This window comes from Alligator mississippiensis, chromosome 7, assembly GCF_030867095.1.
Source record: "Alligator mississippiensis isolate rAllMis1 chromosome 7, rAllMis1, whole genome shotgun sequence".
In the NCBI taxonomy this organism is placed as follows: domain Eukaryota; kingdom Metazoa; phylum Chordata; order Crocodylia; family Alligatoridae; genus Alligator; species Alligator mississippiensis.
Window position 1 is genome coordinate 29,549,090 of NC_081830.1, and position 12,775 is coordinate 29,561,864.

General features: G+C 48.1%; 1 protein-coding gene and 1 long non-coding RNA gene across 7 annotated transcripts in view; one reads left to right on the forward strand and one right to left on the reverse strand.

The window, feature by feature from the left end:
- Positions 1-4,886: 4,886 nt before the first annotated feature.
- On the reverse strand, positions 4,887-11,506 carry LOC109283694 (uncharacterized). The gene is made up of 3 exons (XR_002090963.2): positions 11,422-11,506; positions 9,602-9,793; positions 4,887-5,227 (listed from the first exon to the last, which is right to left on the reverse strand). It is a non-coding gene; the product is annotated as an uncharacterized LOC109283694 (long non-coding RNA).
- A 134-nt stretch (positions 11,507-11,640) lies between these two features.
- The window catches only part of ARMC8 (armadillo repeat containing 8), a 107,798-nt gene continuing 106,663 nt past the window's right edge, over positions 11,641-12,775 (forward strand). For 5 of the 6 annotated variants that reach the window (XM_006270443.4, XM_006270445.4, XM_006270447.4 and 2 more), the window contains exon 1: positions 11,647-11,729. In XM_006270443.4, the coding sequence (XP_006270505.1) occupies positions 11,685-11,729 (45 nt within the window). In that variant the 5' untranslated portion in view covers positions 11,647-11,684. Of the gene's footprint in view, positions 11,730-12,775 lie in introns of all 6 variants that reach the window. The other variant, XM_019489838.2, reaches the window with a different exon arrangement.

The window sequence follows — 12,775 nt, forward strand, 5'->3', positions numbered from 1 at the left end:
TTTGGAAACCCCCTTCAGGCAGTTGAAGGCTGCTATTAAATCCCTTCTCAACCCATTTCCCTTAGCCTCTCCAAGTCATGTGCCCCAGCCCCCTAACCTTTTTCATTGCCTTCTGCTGGACTCTCCAATATGTCTACATCCTTTCTGTAGTGGGGGGCCTGAAACTGGACATGGGATTCCAGATATGGCCTCACCAATACTGAATAGAGGGGAAGAATTACTTCACTTGATCTGCTGGCAGTGCTTCTACTAGTGCAGCCCAGTATGCTGTCACAAGAGCACATTGTTGGTTTATATTCAGCTTACTGTCCACTGTAACCCCCAGGTCCTGTTTGGCAGAACTGCTGTTTAGCCAGTCAGACCCCAGCTTGTACTGGTGCATGGGTTTTCTTCCATCCTAAATACAGGACTTTGCACTTTGTCTTTATTTTGAACCCCATGCGTTTTCTTTTGGTTCAGTCCTCCAATTTGTTGAGGTCTATCAGATTCCTATCCCTACCCTCCAGCATATCCACTACTCCCCCCCAGCTTGATGTCATCTGCATGCTTGCTGAGGGTGCGCTCTATGCCATCTTCCAGATCAATAATGAAGGTATTAAACAAAACTGGCCCCAAGACTGACCCTTGAGGCACTCCACTTGACACTGGCTGCTAACTAGACATCAAACCATTGACTACTGCCCTCTGAGCCTGATGATCCAGCCAGCTTTCTGTCCACCTTACAGTCCATTCACCCAACCTGTACTTCTTTAGCTTGCTTGTGAAAATGTTGTGGGAGAACATAGCAAAAGCCTTGCTAAAGTCAAGGTATATCATGTCCACTGCTCTCCCCATATCCATAGAGCCAGTCATCTCATCCTAGAAGGTGATCAGGTTGGTCAAGCATGATTTGCCCTTGGTGAATCCATGCTGACTGTTCCTAATCACCTTCTCCAAGTGCTTAGAAGTGGATTCCTTGAGGACCTGCTCCATGATTTTTCTGGGGAGTGAGGTGAGGCTGACCCATCTGTAGTTCCCCAGATCCTACTTCTTTCCTTTCTTAAAGATGGGCATTATATTTTCCCTTTTCCAATTGTCTAGGACCTCTCCTGATTGCCATGAGTTTTCAGAGACGGCCAGTGGCTCTGCTATCGCATCAACCAACTTCAGCACCCTTGGGTGCATTGTTTCTGACGCCATGGACTTGTACATGTCCAGCTTTTCTAAATAGTCCCTAACTTGTTCCTTTGCTACTGTAAGCTGCTCACCCCCTCCCCAAGCTGTGCTGCCAGGTGCAGTATTTTCATAGTCGCTAGGGTCAGGAGGGACCTGATCAGATCATCTAGCCTGACCCCCTGCCACAGGCAGAAATGAATGCTGAGTTCACAAGACCACAGACAGGTGATTGTCCAACCTCCTCTTGAATTTGCCCAAGGTAGGGGCGAGGACCACTTCCCTGGGAAGTTGGTTCCAGATTTTGGCCACCCTAACTGTAAAATATTGCCTTCTGATTTCTAACCTAAACTTATTCTCCATCATCTTATTACCATTGTTCCTCGTCACCCCAGGTGGTGCTGTGGAGAATAGGGCTCTACCTATTTGCTGTTGATCTCCCCTGATGAGCTTGTAGGAAGCCACCAGGTCCCCCCTCAGCCTCCTCTTGCTGAGGCTGAACAGGTTCAGGTCCCTCAGTCTCTCCTCATAGGGCCTGTCCTGCTGCCCTCTCACCAAGCGGGTGGCCCTCCTGTGAACCCTTTCCAGGCTGGCCGCATCCCTTTTGAAGAGTGGCGCCCAGTAGTGGACACAGTAATCCAACTGTGGCCTGACCAAAGTCGCATAGAGGGGGAGTATCACCTCTCTGGACTGGCTTGAGATACACCTTTGGATGTATGACAAGGTATGGCTGGCCTTGCTGACTGTGGTCTGACATTGGTGGCTCATGTTCATCTTGGAGTCAATTACGACTCCAAGATCCCTTTCTGCCTCTGTGCCTTCAAGAAGGGAACTCCCCAGCCTGTATGTAAGCTGTGGATTCGTTCTCCCAAGGTGCAGCACCCTGCATTTGTCTACGCTGAACCCCATCCTATTCTCGTCTGCCCCGTCTTGTAGTCTGTCTAAATCTAATTGCAGCCTCTCTCTCCCTTCAAGTGTGTCCACCTCGCCCCACATCTTAGTGTCATCAGCAAACTTGGACAGTGTGCTTTCCATCCCCTCATCCAAGTCACTGATAAAGATGTTAAACAGCGCGGGCCTGAGGACCGAGCCCTGGGGTACCCCACTACTCACATCTTGCCAGGTTGAGTACAACCCGTCCACCACTACTCTCTGGGTGTGCCCCATCAGCCAATTTTGTACCCATCCAACTGTGTAGGCATCAATGCCACAGTTGCTTAATTTATTGATGAGGATGGGGTGAGAGACAGTGTCAAAAGCCTTCTTAAAGTCTATAAAGACTATGTCTACCATCATCCAAGGATTTAGTTACTTGGTCATAAAAGGCAAATCAGGTTGGTCAGGCAGGACCTGCCTTTGATGAACCCATGCTGATTGCCCCTGAGCATGATCTCCCCTGCAGGCCCCCCAGAGATGTGCTTCTTGATGATTCTCTACAAGATCTTCCTGAGCACCGAGGTGAGGCTTACAGGCCTATAGTTACCTGGGTCCTCCTTCCTCCCTTTCTTGAAAATTGGGACCACAGCCAGTTTCCAATCCCCCAGCATCTGGCCAGATGACCACGAAAAGTCTGGAAGTTGACCTTCCCCAACAGTTTTTAGTCCGCTAACCACATTGAACTGGGCTTGAGCACATGGGCCTTATGCACCCTGACACGCGTTAATTTAATGGTGCCATAGTATCTGTTCCCTCATCCTAGCAGTAGTGCCTCTTGCCATGCCACCTGTGCATAGCAGGATGCACTATTTTGGGATTGGGGATTGAATCCCAGTCATAGCTGCCTGCTTCCCAGCGCACGGGGAAACTTGGAATCATGATTTCAGGTTCCCCCTGCATCATTGGCAGTTCCTCAGTTGAGGATGATTATCCATGTTTTGCTTTGTGGGTCCAAAGATAAGGCTAATCTGGGATTGACAGACTGTTGCAATCTGGGCACGTTTCCATATGGGGTGGGTGGCTCTGGGTTCTTGGTTTGGTCCATGACACGCTGTTTCTGCTGTTCCCACTTTTCTGTCTCCTGTTCTCATTGTAAGGTTTCAAAGTACTGAGATCCTTGCAGTAACGCTCTTCCTTCATTTTTTGGGGTGGTCCTGGATGGTAGTGTCCCATGATTTGATGTTGATGTTGCATTTTTTTTTTTTTCAAGCTGGCCTTGAGGACATCCTTGAAGTGCTTCCTCTGCCCTCCAGATGAGTGTATGCCTAGATTGAGGTGGGAGAATAAAACTTACTTTGGGAGTCTGGCGTTGGACATGCAGGTGGCGTGGCCAGTCCAGCAAAGTTGATGTCAGATGATTGTTGCCTCAGTTCTTGTGGTGTTTGCAAGAGGACGCTAATGTTGGTGTGTCTGTCTTCCCACTGGATTTGAAGGATCTTCCACAGGCAGCATTGATGGTACTTCTCCAGTGACTTCAGGTGTTGCCTATATGTTGTCCATGCCTCTGCTCCGTACAGTAGGGGGATTCAAGACTGATTGATAAACCATGAGCTTTGTTTTGGATCTGATGTTGCAGTCTTTGAATACGTTTCCTCGGTCATCCAAAGGCTGCAGTTGTACTTTTAAGGTGATTTTGGACTTCATCAGTGCCCCTGCATTGACAAGTTGAAACCTGGCTGACAGTGAACCAGTGTAGTCCTGGACTGGGACCACCAGTCAACTGATTGTCAGTCTTACCAGCTGTGCACACAGGTTTTTCTAAAGTTCTAGGGTCTGAGAGAGGTTATTTACTACATAATTCACTTTCTGCATGATTTGTCAAGCAGTTGCATTAAGATGGTAACTGGAGTTTAATTACACCCAGTTTATACAGTTACTTTAAACATGTGATTCATAAACATCTCTTAAAACAGGGGGGAACCTTTTGGCAGGCATGCCACAACTTAGCCCCACATTTGTTTTGAGTGCCACTCCAACTCCCTTCTCCTACCCAACTACTGCTCTGCTTTTTCTTCCTGCCACATGCTCCCTGAGCCATCTGCTGCTCTGCTATCTGCCACTGTTCTGCTTGTCCCCTCCCCAATCTGCTGCATGTAACACAGAGGCTCCTTGTGCCACTTATGAAACCTTGCCGCTAGTTGGGCACCCTGTCTTAAGCCACTTAAAATTAAATAATTTGCTGAACAGAGAAATTAACTATAGTCAAACTAATCTGATTTCAGGCTTGTCTGGGAATTTTTTCATATGACTGGAATTTTTTAAGCAAACTCCTTGAAATTGAGACTGTCTGCTAAGTTACTTAGATGTCTTCCAGACTTTTTTAAAACAAAAAAATGTTCTCTCTCCTCCCTCTTTATTCATGCTGAATTACCATGGATTCATTTAATTATTTTTATTTAAATGTTAAAATTAATATTTAGGGATCAATAATATTTTATAGCCAACTCAGATTTTTAAGCAGACTTGCAAAGAACAATATTCAATAACAGAAAATGACTGAATTGAAAACCCGGACTTATTTTTTTTGATGAACAGTTTTTATTAACTCTGTCAAAAATCTGCTATTTTGAATAAAAACATCAATTCATTCAGCTTTCTTACAATGTTAGCCCCAAAACTTCTCTTATCTGATGGGTTTTCTTAAAGTGATACTGTTAGAAGTGGAAGTACCATAATAGCATTCTAAAAGCCAGATGGTGAGTTGCAAATGAATGGATTAGTGGTATGCTGTTTTTAAGCATTCATGTAAGTAAGGCTTGTTGTTCCATTCAGGGTTCATTGAATTGGATTTGTTTTCCTATTCTTTTTCAGGCTTGAACCAGATGCTGTCACTCTGTTCCTGCTCAGGCAGGTAACTGACAAATCACTATTGTGAACTATTGTCTGGGTGTGGCTATATCATGCCTGTGTGTGCAGTGCAGAGTGGGAGAATAAGGTGGGGGAACACCCGCCCCTGTACATGAGCCTGTGGGTGGGGTGCCCATGGGGCATGTTGTCCATGGCTGGTTTGAAGTTGGACAGCCCTGATTTGGACAATGGGGCTGAGTCCAGGCTGAGGAAATTTGGAGATAACATCAAGTTGGATGGAGTAGCAGACACTCTGGAGGGTAGGGCCAAGATTCCAAATGACCTGGAAAAGCTGGATAAAAGGTATGCAATCAGTCAGACTAAATTCAACAAAGACAAATGCAAGGTCCTGTGTTGGGGATGGAATAATTGCATGTACAAATATAGGTGGGCTAGACTACCTGTCCTACTGCAGAGAAGGCCCTGGGGTTATGTTGGACCACAAGCTGAATATGAGCCCCCTGAGTGCCTTCTTTACAGAAAAGCCAACAGTATCCTAGGTTGTATTAACAGGAGTCTCTTTTGCAAATCAAGGGAAGTGATTCTTCCACTGATGAGGCCTTGCTTAGACTACCATGTCCAGTTTTGGGCCCCTTATTTGAAGAAGGATGTGGACAGTTTGGAAAGAGTCCAGCACAGAGTAACAAAAATGAGTAGGGGTCTGGGAGGCAAGACTTCTGAGGTAAGGCTAGAGTTATTCAGTCTGGAGAAGAGAAATCTGGGGGAACTTGATAGTCTTCAAATGTCTGTAGAGCAATTATCGAGAACCAGGAAACCAGCTTTTCTCTGTGGCTGTAGGGGACAGGACCAGGAGCAATGGCCTCAAACTGCAGCAGAGGAAATTTAGGTTTAGGAGGAATTTTCTGACTATAATGGTGGTCATAGGCTGCCTACAGACAACCTAGAGAAGTTGTAGAATTTATATCTCTGGCAGTTTTCAAAAGTAGGTTGGACAGACACTTGGCTGGGATGGTTTAGGAATGACCCTGTTGTGTGAGCAGGAGGCTGAACTAGGTGAGCTTGTGAAGTCACATCCAGCTGTACTCTCTTATGCTTCTATAGGACAATCATAGTTGGTGCAGCCATCCCTTATAGTACCAGGACAGCCATATGGAAACAGTGGATCAAATCCTTCTGTAGGAGGAATTTGGAACCATTTGGCTCCAACAAAGACTTAACAGATAGCAGCAGCTGGGCATTTCTTTCCACTAGCATTGTGTATAATAGCTCCATGAAGCAAGAGGGTAGATGTGTAATTGAGGGTATCTCAGAAGAGGAGCTACTCAGGAGCCAGCTTGTATTACTGGAAAACCTGTAGCTTCACACAGTCTGGCAAGCCCAGGAGACCCCCACCTCCGAGACCTCTCCCTTTCTTTACATCTGTGCTCGTTGGTTTTATTTCCTTATTCCACTGGCCTCTAACTGCCAACCCCCCATCCTGTGATGGCCATTAATCTAAAAGACTTTTCTTCTGGAGATGAGTTGAGATGTGTGAGTGGGTTGGGTCAGACTGGGGCTGTGCAGGAAGGCTGGATTTGTACGGGGCCCAAAACCTCTTCAGTAACATCTTGGTAATAAAGTGCCGCTTCAGCATAATCTGGCACTAGAGAGCCAAGACCCCAGAAGCCCCTCCCTACATCACACACACATCTCAGCTGATCCTTTCATCTTCTTACTTGCCTTGTTCTCTCCTAAATATGCTCAAGTCAAATTGCTGATGCCTGCTCTTCTAGACAGCTGAGCTCCCTCTGCCCTGCCCCTACTGAGCCCAGCCTTCTTGGGCCCTACGGAGGCTGATCCCTACATCTGAAGCCCTTCCCTGTTCTGATTACATCTGTTTGGAGCTAGTCCTGCATGATACTCAAAATACCATCCAGTGGAAACCTAGAGGTTGGGAGGTCCAGCTTGGGAACCACATGCTATATGGGTGTGGTACATGTGGCTGGGAAAAGGGAAGGGAGCCAGGGTGTCCAGTGCTCCCCCTTGCCCTGTGCACAGCATGGTCAGCCTAACCCTCGCCCATGCCCCTTCTCCCTGCCATGTGCTGTGTGGGCTACCCAGTGCAGGCAGCTAGCTCTTGCTTGCAATGTGCTGCACCCTCCCAATGCACTGCCCAGCTGCAGCATGGTAAGCTGCCTTTGCTGCACATGCAGTGTAGGCAGTCCACCCCCCTAACAGCTGCTGTGGCAGGAGCAAATGGAGAGGGAGAATGGTAGCAGGGTGGGAGCCCACAGGCTGCCACTTGGATAGCCCTGCCTTAAAGAACTAATGGATGTAAGATTCAGCATGGGTACTGCCAGATCACAAATCTGCCATTGATTTGCCTAAATTCCAGTACCAGAACTCGGCCTCTTGGCCCTCATGGAAACTGAAATTTTCCCAGACTGGTTCAAAGATCAAGTACTTGCCCTAGGTTCTTTTGGTTCAAACTCTACCTCGTCCAGGTCTTTTCTCCTTTGTGCCAGGGAAGTCAGCCAGTTGTGAATGCTCAGCATTTAGCTACTTCAGGACTGTCCAGCTGGCAGCCTATGGGCCACATGTGGCTTGCAAGGGGTTTAGTTGTATTCCCTGAGCTCCTCTGGCCACTGTTCCTCTATCACTGGCTGCAACAACATCTGGGGGCTCTGGAGTCCCCCTCCCTCCTCCAGCTTTCACTTGTGCCTCTGCCTCAGGGATGGGGTAGTGCAGCATAGTATAGGATAAGCCTAGAGGCATGTTGTGCAGCAGCAGCGGGGGGTGGAGGGGTGCCTATGTGAGCGTGGAGTGCAGTGGTGTGGGGGAAGGGGATGTCCATGCAGTACATTCCCCAGGACTAAGTGGCTTGCCCTGGTGCAGCCCCTAGGCACTTAGAAGTTTGGATAGCCTTGATCTACGTGACCAGAAGTGAACCTACTCTTGCACTTGACCGAAAAGGTTAGTGGGCTGGCACAGCACATTCCCCTTCTATGTGTTCTCAATTTTTAGATTAGTCTTGCCACATAAACCAAATGATTCAAAGTCTTTTTTCCACCTCTGGACCTTCACACATGTGGTTTGCAGGGGTTCTCAGCCTGCCTCCCATCCAAGGGCTGCTGAGACCAGTGCACTACTACCCTCTTTAAGTCCCTATTGCCTTGTTCCAGTGGCATCCACCATACTAAGATGCATCTCTTTCTGGTCTATACCACACAGGTTTGCTGGCACAGCTCGGGTGCTCATGCTCACAGCTCCCTTGGGCAGATCTGCTTCTCTCTGCCAGCTTACAGAAGCAACCAGAAAGGGCATGCAGAACGCTCATGCTTCCTGCCAGCTGCTGTGGACCCTTGAACAGTCGGTGCATCTTAGGGTGCACTGCTTGCACAGCTGGTATGGTTATATAACTGCCTGGATTTAAACAGAAAGGATGAGTTTGTTTCTTGTTCCTCTCATCATTGTCCTTATTGTCAGGTGAGGAACTAGCGCTAGGCACTTCCGATCCTCTGTTTGGAATTGCCTTAAATTTATAACAGTTCTTCTGTGGACAATAATGTAGTGGTACCAGAATGCCTCATGCATTTTTAGATTATTGCTGTTTCTTTTAGATTACAACAAAAGTTAGTATTTTTTTTTCCAACTCCTATGGTATTTTTAATGGTAGCCAAAGTTCTTACTAGTCCCTAAGTGCAGGACTTGGCCTTTCATATGATTAAACTTCTACTTACAAGATAATCTAAATCCTCCTGTATACAGTCTGGTCTTCCTCTATATTTATGACCATCCTCAATCCCCACCCCAGTTTAGTACCATCTGCAAATTTCATGGGTCTGAGGTTGGACTTCTGCATTCTCTCACTCCTGACTTAGTCCTTTTGGATAATACTCCTGGCAGTCACTACAACCATCTCAGCATATTGGGATTTTATGTTGAACAGGATCAGTTCTGTTCTCTCAGGGGAGATGACAGCATTACCTAGTAACCATAGAACAGCTCCCATAAAACAGAATGATCATATTTTCTAGCATGCCACATGCCCAAAGTAAGGTATATGCCTTGTTTGGGGAAAGCGGAATGAAAGAAAATTGTTCTAGTAATGGCTGAATGCTGACTGCAGAGGATCCTGACTGCAATGATTGTGGCTATGAGAAGGTTAATATTAGTTCTGACTGAAGGGTGGACTCTTCACCCTCCCACCCTAAAGGTAGCAGAGAGAGAAACCTGGCAGACATCTTGCTGTGCTGTCTATTCTTGCTTCTATTCCAACAAAGAAAAACCAGCAAAATCTATTTTGGGGGGCTGATTTTTGGAGGAAAAGGTGCTTGTGATATTGAAGTGCCTACACTATTCAAATAAAATAATAATGTAAAATGTACCTCAACACAGCAAGCCCTTTAGATGCATAATGAACTTATCAGATGGTCACTTATCCAGACTCCTGCAGAGCCTGTTTTCATTGGTCACGGTCTGCAACTTGTCAGTTGCTGAGTGGAGTCATCTGTCCCTTGTTCCTCTGATCAGGGATATTATTGTAGATAATCTCAACACCTTTTATTTAAGGCCTTTTAACCAGGTTGCACCAGTCTGTTCTTTTCTTTTCCTCTTGGGGAAAGGGGGTTGCATGAGGGGCTGGGCATGCATTATTTCTGTGTTGGGGATTTGCATTAGTTACAGAAACTGAAAGTCAGTGGGTAGGAAACATTCCTGATCTTACCTGTTAGTGATTGTTTAGCTGGACAAACAAGTTCCAAAGGATGAATATAGCATTAGGCATTACGAGTTAAGGGTTAGATGAAGCAAGGTAGGTGGACCTAGAATTTGTGGCTATTTTGATGAGCAACACAACAAAAGTCATGTAAAGAGATGCTAGTGAAGACAATTGAATCCACTTGGTCTGACCGTGAACCTAGAGAAGAAAAAAAATAATGATCATTGTACCACTGTTAGTCAATGTAACTGTGACAACTGGGAGAAAGCACTTGAAGCTAGTGAAACAATTAGCAGGTTTGTGCAAAGTTATGAGCAGACACTGATCAAGAAACATATCAGCCTCCAGATTAAGGAGGAAGTGATGCAACTATATATTTGATTTATAGCTAAATAGGGTAATGAAACCTGAGTCATCAAGACCAAAAAAATGGAAGTTTTCTCAATGTTTTATCTAAAAGATAACTGGAATATCCTCAACAAAACTTGTGAACAATGATTAAATCTAAGAGAACTGGATGGAAACTTCTCACTTTCACTATTGGGAAAATACTTGGAAAGGGGGGGTAGGCATGCTTTGTGTATGTCAAACAAACTAGTTCCAAAGAGGCATCAAAGTGGACACCAACATTTGAAGAAGTGAGGAATAAGGCAAAGTTGATGGGATGCTATCAAAAAGTAATGGGAGATGATTGGGATGAATTGCCTCAGCTAGTAGCTGGAAGACTGGACAGCCCAAATGTGCTGAAATGAATGATATGGTCTAACAACTAAGGAAAATGTCCCAGGAAGTTTTCTGTCCAGTGTAATGATTCTGTCCCTAATTGATGTAGACTTTCATATCATTCAAGAAGAAACAGCCTGATCTTTCTGGGGTACCAGCAGGGTTGCAAAGCTTTTACTTAAGATCTCTTTCTAGGTTACTTCCTCCTCCCTGCAGCTGATCTAGGTTGGCCAGTCTTGGATGTTCCTTTCTAGCTTCACCTTTTTTGTTCCCTAAATACTTGCTGCCTCTTCCTTGTTCTTTGCTGTCAGCAAGGCTCCACTCAGCCCATCATTTCTGGGATGAAATCTTAAGTGCCACTGAAGTCATCCCCAAAATCTCTGACCAGTGAGGCCAGGATCCCAGGTCTCATTCCTTCATGCTTTAACATCCCTTGGCCATAAGTTGCTGCTTCCACTCATTTGACCATTTCCAAGCAAACATTTTTGTTGCCTAAATTTGCTCCAGCACTTTGAAGCTGCTGGGCCATGAGGGAGCTGTTTCTTGTTGATTTGAAGGTAGAGAGAACAAACCATGTTTCTTCTCAGCCCCATCCTGGAGCAGGGGGCCCTGCTCCCATGTTTGGTACCAGGTTGGGGCCTGGGACAGGGGGGCTGTATTCACAACCCGGGTCAGAGAGGTAGAGCTGTGCACCAGGCCTGTGTCACATGCTACATTTATCACACAATTCACCGGTGAACGGCACATCAAACTTGGACTGGGCACACCCACCACATGGCCATCCACTTATGAAAAGAGCTGCAAGACGGCTACAAAGCGAGTGCTTGAACAGGGGTAACAACTCTAGGTCTGGGTCCTACCCAACTCTCATTGTAAGGTGTGCCAGAGTCCCTGATGCCTTGGCACGGCTAGGGGCGTCAGCAGATTCCACACACGACGGTGCCTCGACCCAGCAGATTCGTTACACCTTTCCCGCCCTGGGGTGTTTTATGAATGAACGTACTACGCATGCGCCTCGAAACGCGACCGCCAGTTGAGTCTAACTCTGCCCCTTCCCTTCCCCTCCCCGGCTCCAAGGCAGCTTGCGCACGCGCAGATCTGACCTACAGCCCTTCCTCGGTGCGAGGGCAGCCCGCACATGCGCAGGAGCTCTCTCCTGCGCCGCTCGGCGAGTCAAAGGGCCCGTGGCGGCGCCTGCGCACTGGGCCGGGCCGGTGGAAGGCAGCTGGCGTTTGGTGCCGGCCGATTCGCGCAGGCCGCTCGGCTTGGCCCGGCGCTGGGCCCGCCCCTCCCCCGCGAGCGATGCGGCCCTGCCCGGCGGCGGCAGCACGGGGCTGACGGGAGGCGCCGCCGCCGCGCTTCCAAGATGGCGTGTGTGCTGGAGGCGCCGCTCCGCATGAGCGTCCTCTCGGTGAGGCCGCCGGGCCGGGGCGGGAGCGGGACTGGAACGGAACGGAACGGAGCGGGGCGGGGCGGGGCGGGGCGGGCGGCGCGCTGCGGAGCGGCCCCTGGGGCGGGAACCGGGACTAGCGCCGCCGCCCGGGCCGGGGTGGGCTGGGCTGACAGCGTCTGCCGCTCCCGGCCCGCCACATCGGTCGTTCTGCGCTCCGCTCCCCGCCCTGCCCTCGCCGCTCTGCGCTCCGCCCGCCGCCCTGCCTGGTGCCCCATTTGCTGCTCTGTTCCCGCCCCACCTGCTGCTCTGCTCTCCACTTGCCCCCTGCCTGCTGCTGAACTGCCTGCCTGCCTGCTTTACTTACTGGCTGCTCTGCAATGTGCTCCCTCCCCGCAGCGTCTGCTCCCAGCCCTGTGCTCCCCACCCCATCTGCCCCTCAGCTTTACACTTGCCACCCCACCTGCTGCTGTGCTTTCCCCTGTTCTGAATCTGGTGGACCACATGCAGAAGTGTCTTGTGCCCCTTGAGGCAGCTATGCCCCAAGTTGGCCACTCCTGGTTTAGTGGATAGTGTGTCTCAATGTTAAATGTAAGAGCCAAAGTAGTGTTTGTGTCCTGATACCACTTCTGCCTCATCATTGGCCATCCCATGATTCAAGGACTATCTCTACCATGGGTCACTGATCTTAGGGGATCTTAGGTGATTTAAGAGTCTGATCCTTGAGCCACAGATTTGTCAATTTTTGCATTAGATAGTTAAAGGGCTGAGAGGCATTTGGATGTTACCCTGGTGTCTTTCCCATTCTCTTGTCTACATCATGTTTAATTTTGGATTTCTTCTCTCCTTTGAAGTGAGAGCTGTAGTATTACTTTCTCTTTCAGAAGAAGCTCCTCTTGCCTTGTTCTACCTGCATTTATGCTGATCCTTGAGGAGGAGTTGGGTCTGCGCTTCCTGGAGGCCTGTATTTTTGCTAGGTAGAGCTGGGCAAATAAAAGACTACTCGGTTCGGTGGTTGAAGAAGAGGAGTGTTCTCAAATTGAAGCAGAACTTTGTTTTGGCATAAG